General features: G+C 46.1%; 2 protein-coding genes across 3 annotated transcripts in view; both read right to left on the reverse strand.

The window, feature by feature from the left end:
• Nucleotides 1-6,843, reverse strand: part of insig2 (insulin induced gene 2) — a 7,156-nt gene extending 313 nt beyond the window's left edge. The window contains exons 1-7 of one of the 2 annotated variants that reach the window (XM_056580176.1): nucleotides 6,670-6,843; nucleotides 6,028-6,230; nucleotides 5,484-5,656; nucleotides 5,195-5,319; nucleotides 4,180-4,346; nucleotides 2,114-2,213; nucleotides 1-1,068 (exon numbers count right to left, since the gene is read on the reverse strand). The exon at nucleotides 1-1,068 is cut by the window's left edge and continues 313 nt beyond it. In XM_056580176.1, the coding sequence (XP_056436151.1) occupies nucleotides 1,027-1,068; nucleotides 2,114-2,213; nucleotides 4,180-4,346; nucleotides 5,195-5,319; nucleotides 5,484-5,656; nucleotides 6,028-6,134 (714 nt within the window). In that variant the 5' untranslated portion in view covers nucleotides 6,135-6,230; nucleotides 6,670-6,843 and the 3' untranslated portion in view covers nucleotides 1-1,026. Of the gene's footprint in view, nucleotides 1,069-2,113; nucleotides 2,214-4,179; nucleotides 4,347-5,194; nucleotides 5,320-5,483; nucleotides 5,657-6,027; nucleotides 6,231-6,450; nucleotides 6,635-6,669 lie in introns of those variants that run through there. The other variant, XM_056580177.1, reaches the window with a different exon arrangement.
• A 7,046-nt stretch (nucleotides 6,844-13,889) lies between these two features.
• On the reverse strand, nucleotides 13,890-16,818 carry si:dkey-251i10.3 (uncharacterized protein LOC553498 homolog). Its single transcript, XM_056579475.1, has one exon. The coding sequence runs from the start codon at nucleotides 16,745-16,747 to the stop codon at nucleotides 14,240-14,242; it is 2,508 nt and encodes an 835-aa protein (XP_056435450.1). The 5' UTR covers nucleotides 16,748-16,818; the 3' UTR covers nucleotides 13,890-14,239.
• Nucleotides 16,819-16,949: the final 131 nt, after the last annotated feature.

Genomic DNA, 16,949 nt, shown 5'->3' on the forward strand with positions numbered 1-16,949 from the left:
AAGTGCAATGGAACAGCAGTATTTTTCAATGTCTCTTGGAATTTACTTCACAGTCATAAAATTCCTAATGTTTTTACACCATCGTTAAATTGCAGATTGTTGCCTGGATGTCAACCCTCCAACCTTCGATTTTTGAGACACCTTTTTAGAGAATGTTTTTTGGAGACAGACGTAACGCAGTTATTGCTTAACACTCAAAATGTGTGAGTGGAGTCAGTGGATCTTATGCAAACAATGCTAGACAACAGAATCGTGTCATATGCAATACGCTATATGCCATATAAAGATAAAAGTGGGGTACAGCCGAGAATCCTTTCTCCACCTGTGTTAATGTCTACAGATAACAACAAAACAGGAGAATGCTAGAAAACACAGAGTTCCTGTCTTGTGAGTATTTGGCACAATACAGCCTACAGCTCCAGAACCGCTGTAAATCAGAACCGAGCTCAGGACCAATGTCTCGCCGATGGACAGCCTTCCAGTTGAGGTGTCTGATAACATGAGGGCAGCTCAGTTCTACGCACTGGAATGGTTGATTTAAAAATGGAAGCCTTTGTTCCCTTCACTTGGACCCGATGAGCTGCAGACAAAGGTTCACATCGGAGCCCGAGTGGCAGTGGTGAGAGCGTCGACGAGCTACTGAGAGAGCCAATCAAAACACTGTCTGTTGATGGATGGCACCGTGCAGCCAGTGACTGCTGCCCCCCCGTTCCAGGGTTGACCAATCCCGATCACTGATGCGTCCAGATGTCCTTTTATGACTCGGCGCCGGCACACAGAGAAGGAGAGGGCAGTCCTTCTGGAGCCATGGTGACGAACCGGCTCTTTAGTCCTGGCGGTGAACCGGCTCTTTTGTCTTGGTGGCGAACCGGCTCTTTAGTCCTGGTGGTGAACCGGCTCTTCAGTCCTGGTGGTGAACCGGCTCTTCAGTCCTGGTGGTGAAACGGCTCTTTAGTCCTGGTGGTGAAACGGCTCTTTAGTCCTGGTGATGGACCGGCTCTTTAGTCCTGGTGGTGAACCGGCTCTTTAGTCCTGGTGGGTTTTCTCCAGCGCAACTTTGTGTTCATACTAGTCCAAGGACAGAGACACAGACAGGGTTAGACAGACACACTTCACATTCTTCAAGGATGACCGCTGAATTAACCTGGCTGGATCGTTTCATAATACACACTTTAGGGGGTAGACACCGTTAATGTGTTTTTAAAAAAAGAGCTGCCAGCCACATAACCTCATCATAATTAATTAATTGACTATATTCTCTTATCCGAGGGGACGGAGGTTATAGTAGCATAGAGTTCTAAAGCCCAGTTCAGACCAAAGATTCACCTTGCAACGGCATGCAACGAGACGGTTTTAGAACGTCGCAGGGGCGGTGTGAACGGGTCGTTGCAAGGAGTCGCAAGGAGTCGCCAGAGATTGAACATGTCAAATCGCAAGGTCCAGTTTTAGAACGCGGCGATTTAACTATTTCTCTTCAGCCAATCACAGCACAGAACAACTTGTACGTCACAGCCTTACTCCGTCCCGGTACCGTACTGTCCACTCCAGCATAAAAATATCCGATTGAAATATCCGATATCCGGAGAAATGACAAAACACAGTAACTCTAGCCTACTCTCAATCAAAATAAAAAAAAAAACTAATTGCAAACCTAACTAATTGCAAACCTAACTAATCTAACCTAACCTACGCAAATTATGCTGTTGCGGCTCTCAGCTGTGCCAGAGCGTTCACAGTTGCTATGGAAACCACCTAGCATCGCATTTGCAGCCAGTGTGAACGGCCCAGTTTTAGAACGTCGCAGCCCGTCTCGTCGCAAGGAGTTGCGAGTTGCAAGCCGTTGCAAGGTGAATCTTTGGTCTGAACTGGGCTTAAGAGAATGGCAACGGAATCCAGGTCTCCAGTTATAACGCAAAAGAATGCATACAGTTTAGAATTTAATACATTTTTGTATTTCATTCTTGTCACATCGATGCTTACCTAGCTTATTAGCATTACAGTGAGCTTACATACATAATTACCACATTAAAGTAATTTTAGATCACAAAAACATTGGGAACCTTAAATTGACTTTTGTTGATTTAAGGATCAAGGTCCAAATACTATGCCTCACCAAAGCCAGCTGTCGCCCGATGTTGCCCATGGTGATGACCCCCGCAAAGAAGATACAGGGCAGCCAGGAGCGGATGTACAGGAAGTCAGGGGACGTATACCTACACACAGAACAACAATCAGTCACCTGTTTCAGTACCGCCATCAACACCAGGACCCACGCCCGTACCTACTAATGCATACCATTACATTACAAACAAATAGTAATAAAGAACTTAGTTGTGTAGCATCGTATCCTAGCTATCTTTGTTGTATACAGGGAATGGGTTACCCTGGGTTAAGTGATTGTAAGTGCTTGGCACTAAGAACATCCTTACTGTACTGACAGCGATATATCGTTTATCCTTTTGACAAATGTACTTATTGTAAGTCACTTCGGATAAAAGCCTCTGCTAAATGCACTAAATGTAAATGTACATTGATGAAACCAGTATAAATATAAGATATCAACACTAATAAAATACCAGTACAAAATATCAATGGAAAAGTTACTAGTAAAAATGTATTAGATAGTACAACTTATTCTTAAATTACACAGAACTAATCCAATAGTTACTAGTAACTATTACATTTTTACTAGTACAAATTTTTCAGACACTAGTAATTATATTACATAATAATAAATTGATTTATATAGCGCCTTTCAGGATACTCAAGGTCGCTTCACAAGAGTGGGAGGTGAGGGTGCGTGTGTAGGCAAGTGAGTAGGAGTGCAAAATGCGCAAGGCGCTGGGTGGGGTCGTGCGTTAGAGGCCATAGGCCTCAGAGAAAAGGTGTGCTTTCGTGTACTTTTTAAAGTCTCCACGGAAGTGGCACAGCGGATGTGGGGGGGGGGAGCTGATTCCACAGAGTGGGGGCCCTAACTATCAACTATTCAGACGAAAGATATCCACAACCAATTAAGTACTAGTAACATTGAATTTGTGATATCCATCTACATGGCATGCAAATAGGCTGCTAAATATTAATGAGGACCACATCAATCTGCATTAAGTAGCAGGGAAGAGAAGGTCTCTTAGGTCGTGCACAATGGATGGCTATCGATTCATCTCTAGTTAATTTAAAGAGCCGGTGAACCCTAAACCAGACCAAGGGGCCCCGTGTGAGGACGTGTGGAGCTCTGTCGGGGCAGCGGCTGACTGTGTTATCCGAGAGAAAGTTAAGCTTCTCGGACACTTTTAGTGTAACGCTACAGTGTTTGGCGCACTTCTGTACATCATTACTACACCACACCGACAGTAAAAAATAAAGTAAAGTCATGTACAATGCGTGTATAGATATCTTTATACTCATATATATCTGTATATATGTGTATATATACACATATATATATACACACACACACACACACACACACACACACACACACACACACACACACACACACACACACACACACACACACACACACACACACACCCTAATAAATAGAAACACAAACACAAAACCAGATACCAACACTAATAAAATACCTGGCAACAACGCAATGACAGACATTTTATCCTTGCTTAGGCTGCTAGCAGGCTAGAATTGAAGGCTCTCAAGGGTATATTGGTTTCAGGGCTTTTAATTGGAAAACGATTTTCTTCTGGTTTGTTGAGACTTGTAAATGCAACATGAAACTGTTTAGTTTTCCGCTCTGCTATTTTTGGCTGGTTGGTGTTCACACTGATTTGTGTACGTGTGTTATAGTAACAATGCAGGTATTCGCATGCATATAAATGTAGCTCATCCTGATTCAAATCATTCTGATGCTGGAAAGTTTCGTTGTTTATTCAGCTTTATATTTACCATTTCAGAAGTGTTATCACGTCCTGAGGATAGTGAAACTAGGATACTTCCACAGGTCATATTAGGCTTTTCAGATTTTATGCAGGCATCTTGCTCAAAGATGCCTGCAGGTACACATTGGAAGAAAAAACCTTTCAGCTGGGAGACCAACGTCCTCACCACTAGAGGATCCCAACCTCCACTGTGATTATTTATTAATATCCGTTCCGTTGTATAAGGTACCTGTACAGTGAGGGGCCACTAGTGTGTTTCTGTCAGCCGTGTGTGTGTACTTACTGAAACACCCCATTGTAGACCAGCAGCTGGGTGGCCAGTGTGGCCAGCAGGGCGATGACCACACCCAGGCTGAAGCCACTGCGAGAGCGGTCAAAGCTCCACCATAGGCCGACCGACAACGCCGCCAGAGTCAGAGACAGCTGGACATTGTTGGCAAAGTCCACTTTCTGAGAGACGCATTGGGGTCAAGGATCGTAGGTTCAATAAAACGTCTAAACATGCATCAATGCATCAATAGGCTGTTGAATGGCTCATTGGCAGAATGTCTAGGGCCATCAGAATGGCCTACATGGACACGCTTTGGACACACTCACCCACCAATTTGGGATGTTGACAAATGGTAAATGGACTGTAACCAGAGGCCAATCAAAGCACTTTACAATATTGCCTCACAATCAAACATTCATATCCACATTCAAACACTGACGGTGACATCAGCCATGCAAGGCGTCACCTCGAGGAGCCGGGGATCGAACCAGCTACCTTGTAGTTACCAGCCAACCCGCTCTACCCCCTGAGCTAAGGCCGCCAGACAATGGAATAACCTAGGGATCCTCGATTATGGAAAAAATCATAATCACGATTATTTTGGTCAATATTGAAATCACGATTATTCAAACGATTATTTTTGAGTCTGAAAACATGCCGTATTTATTCAGCATGTCTCTCCCAAAAAACACACTTTTTAAATGAGAACTGACAAAATGGTCAAATAGAAAATGTTCAAATCTAAAATAATTCACAGATATGTATCCAGCTGTTCTGTAAAATCATTATGCTTCTCTTTTGCACTTTCTATAAAAAATGTAATGAAAAATATATATATATATATATCGAAAACTCGATTGACGATAAAATCGAAATTTGATAAAAATTTGATGAATCGCCCAGCCCTAGAATAACCAGTTATGAAATAAAGGCTTGAATTACTAAATCACTCGTTAACCATTAGCCAGGTTCTGACTCAAAGCTAACAAGTCTGCCTGTAGAACAGTTTTAATGGCGTTAAGGATACAGCACTGGCGTGGTTGATGCCCACGAAGACAGCCACGCAGCGCATCACACTGGACCACTCCCGCTTGAACCTATGGGGCTCGCCCAATCGGCTGTCGATGCAGGGGTACAGGAGGCCAATCAGCGCTGAGAGAGAGTGAGCGCGCAAACACAAGAGTTAGAGAGAGAGACCAGGTCAACGTCCTTACTAAATCACACCTTCACGACGACCAGGTGGATTTCCTGTGCGATGTGTGGAGAACCCAGAGGTCTCCCTGGTACCCCCACACTCCTCTCTTTGTGTCACTTACCGGAGGCGGTGCCACAGCAAGGGGGCACCCACCAGGCAGAAGAGAAGATGCTGCTAATGACATCCGGTGGGAACAGCGTCACATTCCTCTGCACCTGCAAGAGGTTGAGCACCAGTGCCAGGAAGACCCCCACCGAGAACAGCATGGCCCCCCGGATGACCAGGTTTGTGGTCCTGCAGCCCACATTACATTCAACTTTATTGTAACTTAAAATAACAAGCAATAAAACACATTTCAGCATCCAAACAGATAACGAAAAAACATGAAGCGACGCTATATCGTGCACATGCCATACACATCGATTTGGCCTGAGAGCCACCTGATGACATTTTCAACTTGTTAATACATTTCGCCCACATTTTTGCTTGTTATTTTACTTATATTAAAAGTAAATCACTTCAACTTAACATATACTTTTTGTGATTGTCACTAGGTACCTACCACCTATATAACATACCAAACATTAATAAATAAGATGTAAATATACAAGGAGAAACAGGTGTTCAAAGTATGTAAGAAGAGGCGTGAGGCCTACTGAACACACCTGTTGGTCACGGCCGAGATGTAAGGCCCTGGAGCGGGCCGCGGACCCGGCTCGGACCCGTACCCCCCCGGGGTGCTGTCAGCCATGGCGGTCAGTGTACGGGACATCCGTAGTCCTCAAGACCAGGGAGATAATGCAGTGCTGCTGACCGTTGTCGCGATCCACCCGTGAGTTCAATGTCCTCTGATGACATACCAGTTGTGCTGGGAACATACAAACATAGACCTGCAGTTTTAGAAAAGGATAGGGCTGGTTTCATGTTTCCTACTATCACCAAATCAAATAATATAGATCTTTCTGTTTCATTAATGACTGGTTTCGATGTTATCTGAGACCTGTGCATGTGCCTCGATCAAACTTATGTCATCAGACTTATGTTCAGATGGTTAGAGTACTGCACATATTACAATGCTCCGAGCTGACCTGGTTTATTTAATCGATCATTGAAGTCCATGGTGGTGTCATCATTGTACTCTGAGTATACGGCGAATAAGGAAATTAAATGACACCCAGTGAGCTAGACCCTGCAGTGAGGTCGCTAGCCTCAGAGCTAGTCTTATACTGGTTAGCTTGGACCCTAGGCTAACATATTATTTCGATATCGTGCGCAATATGCTGGCAGCGGTAAATAGTAAAGTTTACCTTATGACGATGAGACCCTTTACGAGTAATGTCGTATATCTCATCCAGAAAAATAAAACCATTAGTATCTATATCTGTTAGTAAAAAAAACAAACAAGGGCAGAAAATTAGCCTTCTAGCTTCAAGCGGAGGATACTTCCGACCGGCAAGCCAATCATCTCCTTCCAGAGCTATGACGTCAGCTGGTCTCAGTGAGGCGACGCGTCACCGCCAACAGAGAGTACATATTCGTTTTGTTTTGCTTGAATGGGAAACACTGCTTTGAAGCTTAAAGTGTTAGCGTTTTTATCTATATATCTATCTCTATCTTTATTTCGCTCTTTCTATATGTGCATTTTCAAAACGAAAAAATGAATTCAAATATATATGGAGTTAGACCCTCACACTCACATGCACACATTGGGTCCCGCAGTCAGTCTTTTATTATGAAATTAATTTGAGTTCACTGAATAACATGAAGCTTGATGAATAATGATAAGGTTTGTGTTCATATTCCTGTGCATTGGAATGGATGAGCCATGGATGTTCTAGCTTGTGTGTATGATCACACTATTGTGTATATGATCACACTATTGTGTATATGATCACACTATTGTGTTGCCAGATATAATCCCCAGAGCTGCATCACGAGCGCCATGCACAGGCCTGCTGAATAATACAGAATGTGGTGTAAATGGAAGGGAGGATTAAGTGTGATCCACTCCACACAGTGGCTGCCTCACCTTACCCCCGTAAGCCTATTAGCCCACCGCAGCAAATCAAATACAGCGAAGGAGGAGATAGAACAGGGATGGGGGAAGAAAAGACAAACTGTGAAAGATGAGGTGAGGGGAAAGAATGCCGTGAATGAAAGATGGCGGGAGAGCGACAGCGAAGAGTGTGAACCCGTGGGCTTGGAGATAAATGTACTGCAGAGCAAACCGAAACAGCCCAATAAGCAGTTTGATGTGAATGCAGACAAAGAATTGAACATGATTTATATCGTGTTTCTTCTTCTCATCACAATCATCAAAACCCTTTGTATGAGGCCTTGACCATGTATCATTATGCTTCTCTTTTAACTTGATTGAATTGCTTTGTTGTAATGCTTTATATACAATATAATTTCATGATGATGATTAAATTATTCTGATGTGTAGCCCTTTGTTACTTTTATTAAAATGTGCTAAATTAATAAAGTTCTACAACTGTTTAAAACCCATTGTTTATTTTAATGACGCTATTACTTACAACTGAAGCATACACAAACACACACAAACTGGTCACACATGCCAGTACTGTGTTTTCCACACATGGCTTTACCTGCAGGCCTCTGCAAGTACACACCACTCCCAGCACTAGTGACATGGACCAGATTCAACCACAGGCCTCGGAGGAGCTGTGAGGGTCCAACAGCTACTAGGGCACTCGCTGTGCCAGCACACGACACCTGCTTGGTGGTAATATAAGCCTGAAGAAATCACCAATTTATCAAATCTTGTTTAAGGAGCGCGTTTTTTTGCAAAACTGCAGTACTAAGTGCTTAGCATGGTAACAAAACCCCACAAAACAATACATTCAATTACTTTCAAATAACAATACAACAATTTAATCCAACCAAAATATAGCTCCATCCCAAAACATTCTGTTGGATACTCGAATGATATCCAACATATATCACACTGAATAATTACAACAAGTGTAATTTCCAGACAAGGCAGTCATTTACAATCATTATGACATGTTGTTTGAATAATAGGCTGACTCAACAGAGCCTACTTGTGGTTCTACCCATAATCCCCCTGAGGCCATCCTTTACCCTCAATAATTAGAGTGATAAAGGAAGCCTTTTGGGTAAATGGAGGATATGGGGTCTTTCAATTAGTCGTCAGGGGCTATTTGGAGGCCCCCTGACACTGGCTGAGGAGAGCCAGAGATACCATTTATCATCCAGCCAGCGCCCAACGTTAAGGGTCTTTTCATTATCAGATGGCTGGGGTCTGCGTGTGACTCCCCCTGCCTGCTCCATGCAAGGGAGGTGAGTGATGGTTCTGGAGGGCGGGGCTGGGGTGCAGCCAGGAGGGTGTAGTGGTGGCTCCCCCTCATAAATGTCATCCCCATTGGACCGTTGCAGGTCTCAGCTCCCTAAATAATAGGCCCCCTGACCTCACCGTTGTCTGTAATTAACCTCTAACCCCTCCCCCGCGTCGCTGCATCCACCAGTCTCTGAGTAGCTGTGGTGCAGAGGAAGGCGTGTCCCTGCTGCCTCCTGTCACTTATGGAGCAGAAACAGGGGAGAGAGACCTGGCAATCAGGAGAGAGAGAGAGACCCAGTGAACAGGGGAGAGAGACCTGGCATTCAGGAGAGAGAGAGACCCAGTGAACAGGGGAGAGAGAGACCATGTGAACAGGGGAGAGAGACCTGGCAATCAGGAGAGAGAAACCTAGAAATCAAGGGAGAGAGAGACCCAGTGAACAGGAGAGAGAGACCAAGTGAACATGGGAGAGACCCAGTGAACAAGGGAGAGAGACCCAGTGAACAGCGGAGAGAGACCCAGTGAACAGGGGAGAGAGGCCCAGTGAACAGGGGAGAGAGACCAAGTGAACAGGGGAGAGAGACCAAGTGGACAGGGGAGAGACCCAGTGAACAGGGGAGAGAGACCCAGTGAACAGCGGAGAGAGACCCAGTGAACAGGGGAGAGAGAGAGAGACCTGGTAATCAGGGGAGAGAGAGACGCAGTGAACAGGGGAGAGAGGCCCAGTGAACAGGAGAGAGAGAGAGAGGCCCAGTGAACAGGGGAGAGAGACCCAGTGAACAGGAGAGAGAGAGAGACCCAGTGAACAGGGGAGAGAAAGAGAGAGAGATTCAGGCTGTTGCAACAATAGAAGATGACTGCTACCTTCTTTTTTTGTGTCCAACGCAAATAATCTGTTCAAGGACATTTACTTGAAGTTTAAACATTGACCTGAAATTATTACAATATATTCCTTTTTATTATAGATCACGTCAGGAAATGGATCTATTTCTTTCAAAAACATCATTAAAATACCTCTATATGTAGGCGTATGCGTTGACCTTCATGCTCACGGCTGGAAGACACAGATCATCAGTGGGATAAGGGGAACCCAACAACACCTCCAACACATGACCTCTCCTCTTTGCTCTTTCTCTGCCTGTCTCCGTGTGAGGCTGCATTAACATCTGTAGCCGCTCCGTGTGTCGCCTGGCAAAGCGCTGGGCTAAACACCGCTCCAAAAGAAAGGGAGAACCTGCCCAGGCATGGGTTCTGTCCCCCTGTGGTACACACGCTGACATTTACCCCAACAATGAAACACCACACAAATTATTGGCGCTACAAGCGCTGGCGTAATGAACCCCAGTCCTAATGGGAAGTCAGATGATCTCTAATGAGTGGATTAGACAGCCTTACATGGTGTTGTGAAGAGAAGCACACTCACAGACAATCACAGTGGATTCGTCTCTCTCCCTCTCTCTCTCTCTCTGGGAAAATGAGACATAGAGCAAAGCAGAGCGAGGGGAGGACAAAGAGACAGAGCTCTTGTCTTTCTTTAAAAGCAGTTAGCGGGGAGAAAATACACCACTCATCTCCGAGCTCTGCTAAACTGAAGCCGGTGCTTTTGGCCACAACAACGCCGCCAGTTCATCACTGTCTGGCAAGGAGTCCGCACCGCCAGGAGGAAATGCAAATGGCCGGGGTTCTGGCGTGGAAGTGGAGAGGAAGCCTTACTGTGAAGGGTGTGTGTGTGTGTGTGTGTGTGTGTGTGTGTGTGTGTGTGTGTGTGTGTGTGTGTGTGTGTGTGTGTGTGTGTGTGTGTGTGTGTGTGTGTGTGTGGCATATTGAATGATAATGACGAAGCCAGTGATATCCCTGGTGAGCCAGCCTGCGGAACAATGATTACAGCTCGCCCAGTGTCTCTCTCCCCCACGAGGGACCCTGATTCTAATGCTAATCAGAGCCGCTGTCCATTGAAATATATCTGTAGTCGCAAGGAACCAGAAAAGAAGATGGAATAGCCCAGTTAGGCTGTAATTGTATTATAAACCCTGTTTGTTTTGATATTTGGAGCCCACAGGAATTTGTGCATGGGCGATTGCTACTGGCTTAACCTATTGCGCCGCCTGCTGGCGTCAGTGTGATACAGGCCCCTCGATTGATACACTTTGTTATACATGTCCTGCTCGCATATAAAACAACAACAAAGTATATATAGAATACATTATTGTTCTCATGTTATACCATGCATGGCAACACATTCTCTCTCTCTCTCTCTCTCTCTCTCTCTCTCTCTCTCTCTCTCTCTCTCTCTCTCTCTCTCTCTCTCTCTCTCTCTCTCTCTCTCTCTCTCTCTCTCTCTTACAGATACCTTCCTCAGAGCTAGCCAGTTCTAGGCGGCCCCTGGGTTGTACTTTATTTTCATTGCGGGGAACAAAACAAGACGGCAGGCGGCGGAACAGCGCCGCTCAGCTGCACACTCGATGTGGGTTAATGGGAGGGAGGGGAGCCGGCAGACCAGCCGGTCCCCCATTGGCTGGTGGGCGGCATGGCTCTCGTCCGCAGCGCTGCAAGCTGTCAGTGTTAATCAGCGGCCATCTCTTAACAGCCAGCCAGGGCTATCGGAGAGGTGAGCCATTGCTATTCAGAACGAAACAGATGATAAATCATTTGTACATAATTAGTGCGCTGCAAGGTTACAACTGACACGTATTTTCATCTTAATTAGCAGGGAAATTTGTTCCATTAATTTAATTTGCCGCGCATGAGCAGGTCAGCACCTAACTAAGTTAATCTTACACCTGTCAGGCGTAGGGGTGGGGAGGAAAGGGGTTCGTTTCAGAGGAGGGAATGAATGGAGGCTGAGTCCTATCCAGAAGGTTTGTGGCGCTACAAAGACTGTGGGATTGTTGTTCAGAAGAGGAACACACAGAACAGGCAAACAGAGCTGAAAGATGAGCTGCTCTTGTGTGTAAAATAAGGGATACATCTTTTATTTAAAGACTATAAAGGCTGCCTGACTTTATCTACAAATGTTTCACACTGGATATATAACGGATATAATTTTGATTTACTTCCTGTGGCAAAATATAGTGTACATTCAATTCAATGCAATATTATATTTGTATAACCCCTTTTGTACAGTCTAAAAGCGATCAAAAGGCCATATTATTCTATTAATTAAATAAAATATATAGTGTATTAATCTCTCTCTCTCTCTCTCTCTCTCTCTCTCTCTCTCTCTCTCTCTCTCTCTCTCTCTCTCTCTCTCTCTCTCTCTCTCTCTCTCTCTCTCTCTCTCTCTCTCTCTCTCTCTCTCTCTCTCTCTCTGTTTGACCAGCCCATTAGATAGGCATAACCCCTTCCCTCAATCTAGAACTAATATTTGACCGGCTCTCGCAAAATGGGCGCCACGAACACAAATACATGCTCCATCTTGAGGGAGCGCTTGTCCATTTAGCCGGCCGCGGCTCGCTGGCCGGTGGGGCCGGGCCTCATTCATCGAGGGGGGGAGTGGGGCGGAGTCAGCGCTAGGAGAGGATGGAGGGGATCTAATGGGCACAGTGGGGTTGGTTCCAAGGACTAGGTCTCTTTTCATTGTTGAAAGCTGTATGAAGCTGTAGTAATTACCCGATAGTTCAATAGAGAGAGTTACGGAGAGAGTACGAGGGGGAGATAGAGAAGGTATAGAGAGGGGGAGAATGATGAGTGAGCAAGAGGTTGATAGAGAGAGAGTGTGTGATAGGTGAGGAAGAGAGAGAGTGAGAGACAGAGAATGAATGATTTATTAACTATAGGTTTTCTAATGGAATTCTCCGCTGTCTCATGGGCGCTCAAGCTGACAACCATTACCTGCACTGATGCATAGTCCATTATGGGCACCCCACTTTAATAGAGTGTCTATCACATGAAATACAGAGACGTCAGGTGCCAGCGCATGCACTCTCACCCATGTGTGAAGGTTTAACCCAACTGTAATGGCTTTTCTTTCAGACAAGGCCGCGCGAGCCTTACAAATGTATTGAAAATCAACACTTGAGGGAAAGAGTACGAAGGAAGGAAGTGGACCAAAAACTTCTAAAAATGACACTGATTGTGTGTCAAAAACAACACCCTCGCTCTCTCTATCTCCTCCCCTCTTCAGGCCGCAGGGTGTTAAGGCTCTCTGGTCTGTATGGTTGCCTTGTTATGGATTCTGAGTACGTATGTAATGGTTAGAAATAGCACGGTCCCTCTGCAAGCATCATAGACACGCTGCCTCAGCTCCTATCTGTGTGGAGTTCACCTTTCATCTCTAAAGACATGCACGCTAGTGGAATAACACTGAGCTAGAGGGAGTTACCTTGTGCCGTTATGCATCAGCTAGTTTTTGCTGTCGAGTTGGCAAAATGTGTATAATGTAATAAGAAAGTTAGTATGTTAAAACCTTTGCAGTGTAGCGTGATCTAGGCTATGTTTGAAATTAAACGTAGGCCTATGCATAAAAACACTTAGCCTAAGTGCACAACAGACCTACAAGTTGGATTGAAGCCCCATAATGGCTTCAAAGTATTCAAAGAAATTTAAGTAAGTGGGTATGTACTTCATACTTAACTTTAGCCAGTGAGCCTAATATTTACACCGAACGATTTAGTCATGAAGAACTTATATTAGGTTGATTAATTATAATTCAATTATGGATATAAAGATGTAAGACAATTTTATACTAATTAAAAATACAGTAAATGGTTGTGACACCTTCTAGTTATCCTCGTTTCTATAGGCAGGCATTCTCTTCATCCCACATTGTCGGTCCGCAGCAGGGATCCAAATGTCTCAAAGCAGGAGCCGCACAATAGCGCCCCTGGTGGTTAAATAAAACGTTTCTCCAAACACCTGGATGAACCCATGACCTTATTTGTTGCATGTATATTATGTAAAATTCAAAATGGCTACATTTGTATGAAAGACGTTTACATAAATTACTGGAACAGTTTATGTATCACTGCTCACTATTCTAAATGCATTATTTCCCCTATTTTTACCCCTCTGCATACCCCTGAACCCTCTGCAGGTGGCATTAAGCCAACACATAACCACTTCAACTGTGTATTAAATTATTGGATTCTGTTACCATATAAAGTGTTAATTAACTTTGCTTTAAAAAAATATACAAAGTTCCACGTTACAATTTTCTCCTAAAATATTAATAATTCAGTAATATGTGGATTTAATAATAGGTGTACATTAAATGAAAAACAGATCACTGTACTTAAACTCCAGCAATTTATTAAGAATGTGTTCACCTTACTTGAGAATTTTATTTGTATCAATTACACAAACTGTATAACTATAAACTGAAGAATTGCAATACAGTCGTTACATTAACAATATCAACACGCATCAAGGATTGAAATCACCCGAAGTGGATATAGACTATAAAATATTACCCCATGAACCTTGTAGAGTGTACAATCTAGAAGTTGAGATAAATGAATAATTGTATTCTTCCATCTGCGCATATTAAAGAAACACTCTGGAACTCTGACCTTCAGAATAAGAAACATGGCTAAACTAACAAAGGGCCAGAAAAAAGCTTAATTCTTAGTCTTTTTATGGCGTTTCTGCGATCGTTTCCTCTGAGGTGCTTTTCTCTTCTTCGGCTCTCCGGCGGTCCCCTCCTCCTCCTGCTTCCTGCTGTGCTTCAGCAGGTCGTCCCGGCTCATTGGCTGGATGATGGCGCCCACCTTGGTGACGATCTTGGGCATGGTGATCTTCTTGACCGCCTGCCTGGTGTTCCAGGTGGCCCCGACGGGGGCGCGCATGGTGACCTCGAACTGCTCCGGGAGCAGGAAGGGGTGCGGCAGCGCGCCAACCTGGTGCATGCTGACCGAGCTGTCCCGCTTCTCCGAGATGATCACGCTGGCCAGGCCGCCGTCCTTCCTGGGGGGCGGCGGTGCTGTCTTTAGCCGGAACCTCCGGCGCTTCTTTTTTGAGGGCTGGAGCCCCTGGCCCCCCCACTCCCCCCAGCCGGGGAGGGTCAGGTCCACCACCTTGGGTCTCCCAGCTTCCTCCTCTCGCCGCTTGTCCTTCAGAAAGTCAGAGATGACGTCGTCCCCAGCGAAGGCCTCCTTGATGACGTCTCTCTGCTCCTCCTGACCGTGGGCGGCTCCCTCCGCGCCCTCCACGGCCGTCGGGGCCAGTGGGACGTGGATGACCGTGGCCTCCTTGGTGAGGACCTCGGCGAGGTCTATTCCTCGCTTCCTCTTCCTCTTCTTGTCCGCACCCTTGCTCTCCAGAGGGGCCGGCTGAGGCGCCTCAGCGTTGGGCTCAGCCGGATCTGCTTGTTCTTCCTGGTCCAGAAGATCCATGTCTTCCAGGCTCTTGATTCTGAACATGGCCTGCTGCAGCTGAGCGCACTCGGGTTCACTCACCTCAGCCACCATGGCTGAAGCTTCCGCTTCCATGCGGCTGTCCTTGAGTTCCTGGAACAGGTTTGTGAATTTTGACAGCTCCTCCTCCTCCTCGTCATCATCAGCTATATCAGCATCAGCAGCATCATGCGATGCTACAGCCTTCTCAGCTCCAGCCTTGTTCTCCTCCGTCATCACCTCCATGTCTTGGTTCTTCGCTGCTTCGTTCTCCGCCTCTTGCTCCTGCCGCTGCTTGCGCCTCTCTGCAAACCCTCTGAGTAGCCCTTCCTCCTCCGTCTCCTCCGGGCCTTCCTCCTCATCCTCAGATATGAGGACAGCGGCTGCGGTCTCCGGCACACTGGGCTCTGTGAGGTCGACCGGGTCCTTGGAGAGCTGGCCTCTCATCCAGGGGTTGGCGGGGTCCTGGCCCGGCTCCACCTCGTTGACGAAGTCAGGCAGCATGTCTGGCTCCGACGTCTCCCCGTCGTCCTCTCCCTCCTCGTCGCTGAGCGTGGTGGCCAGCTTCTGGGTCAGGTCCTTGTTGACCTCCAGCTGCTGCTGCATGGCCTTGCGGGCCCCGTCGTCGTACTTGGCCATGATGGCCTTAGACTTGGCCCACTTGCCGCTGTTCTGGTGCTTGAGGGACATCCTCTCCTTCATCCTGCCAAGCTCCAGCTTCTGCAGCTCCTCCAGGGCGCTCACGGGGTCAGACTTCAACATCTCGTCAAACGTTTTGACAAATTCTTTACGTTTGGCTTTGTTTTGCACCTTGTGGTACTTCTTGCTCTTGATGCTCCGCTCCCGCCGGGCCTTGGCCTCATAATATGACTGCAGCGCTCTGGCCTTCTGCAGCTCAGCACGCCGGATCTTGGCGTCCTCGAGGCTCATGGCTTTGAGGGATTCCTCCTCTATGGGGGTCAGCATGGGGTCGTTGATAGGCTGCTTGTTGACGGACAGCAGGCGGAAGATTTCCTGCTCAAGTGGGGTTCTGGCTTTCCATCCACACACGACCTGCTCTAAGGGTTTGGGACCCGGGGCTTCCTGGTTCAGCGGGAACACCAGCTGTTCTGCCTTTAGGTTCTGTTTTACAATGCTCTGCCAACGAGATACCTCCTCGGAAGATTTCTGAAAGGCGACGTTTCTCTGAATTCTTTCCGTCTCCGGCTTGGTCAGAGGGGAATCTACCGTTTTTTCTTCAAGTTTAAGTTTCTTTAAGTGTGATTTTGTCTGGGCAGAGACCGCCGGAGTTTTTGCAATGGTCTGAATCAGGTCGGACAAGTTGATTTTCTCCCCCTCGCCTTTTGCATCGACAGAGAACTCAGAGATCTGAATAGTTGCTTCAGATCTCTCTGCAAGTCTTCTCTTCTTCTTACCTCCCAGTGCGCTGATGGCTTCCAGCAACTTTTGATGCTTTCTGTCATCATCGCTACCGCCTTCGTCTTCACTTGGGATGATCTCTTCTCCTTCGTTGAGCAATTCATCCTCGTCGACATTATCCAAGTCAAGTTTTTCTATCGGAGGTTTTTTGGTAGTCTTTAGGGTGCCTTTGAGTTTTCCAGCAGATTTCCTTTTCCTTTCTCTTCTTTTAGCAGATGAACTTTTTTCCGGGGTCTTCTCAGTGCCTGTGTTTTTGTTGAGTGTCTTCTTGGTACCTTTCGTACTCACTTTATTCTTCTTCAATATCTTAGCCATGTTGAATCCACCATAGAGGCTCCAACGCCAGCAACATGTACACACGTGTGCCGGCAATCGATCCGTTGTCGTGAACTCTGCCCCACTTCCAGCCAGACTGTCGCAAAAATCCTTCTGCTGCCGGCAGTGTTGCCAGATTGGGTAGGAAATCTGGCCAAATCTGGCAACACTGGTTGCCGGTGTTTGAGCGACGTCCTCTGTA

The sequence above is a fragment of the Gadus chalcogrammus genome, chromosome 20, assembly GCF_026213295.1.
Source record: "Gadus chalcogrammus isolate NIFS_2021 chromosome 20, NIFS_Gcha_1.0, whole genome shotgun sequence".
NCBI classification, from domain to species: domain Eukaryota; kingdom Metazoa; phylum Chordata; class Actinopteri; order Gadiformes; family Gadidae; genus Gadus; species Gadus chalcogrammus.

What these genes read in the sequence shown, in the direction of transcription:
- si:dkey-251i10.3 (XM_056579475.1), bottom strand. Translation starts at nt 16,747, where the DNA reads ATGGCTAAGATATTGAAGAAGAATAAAGTGAGTACGAAAGGTACCAAG.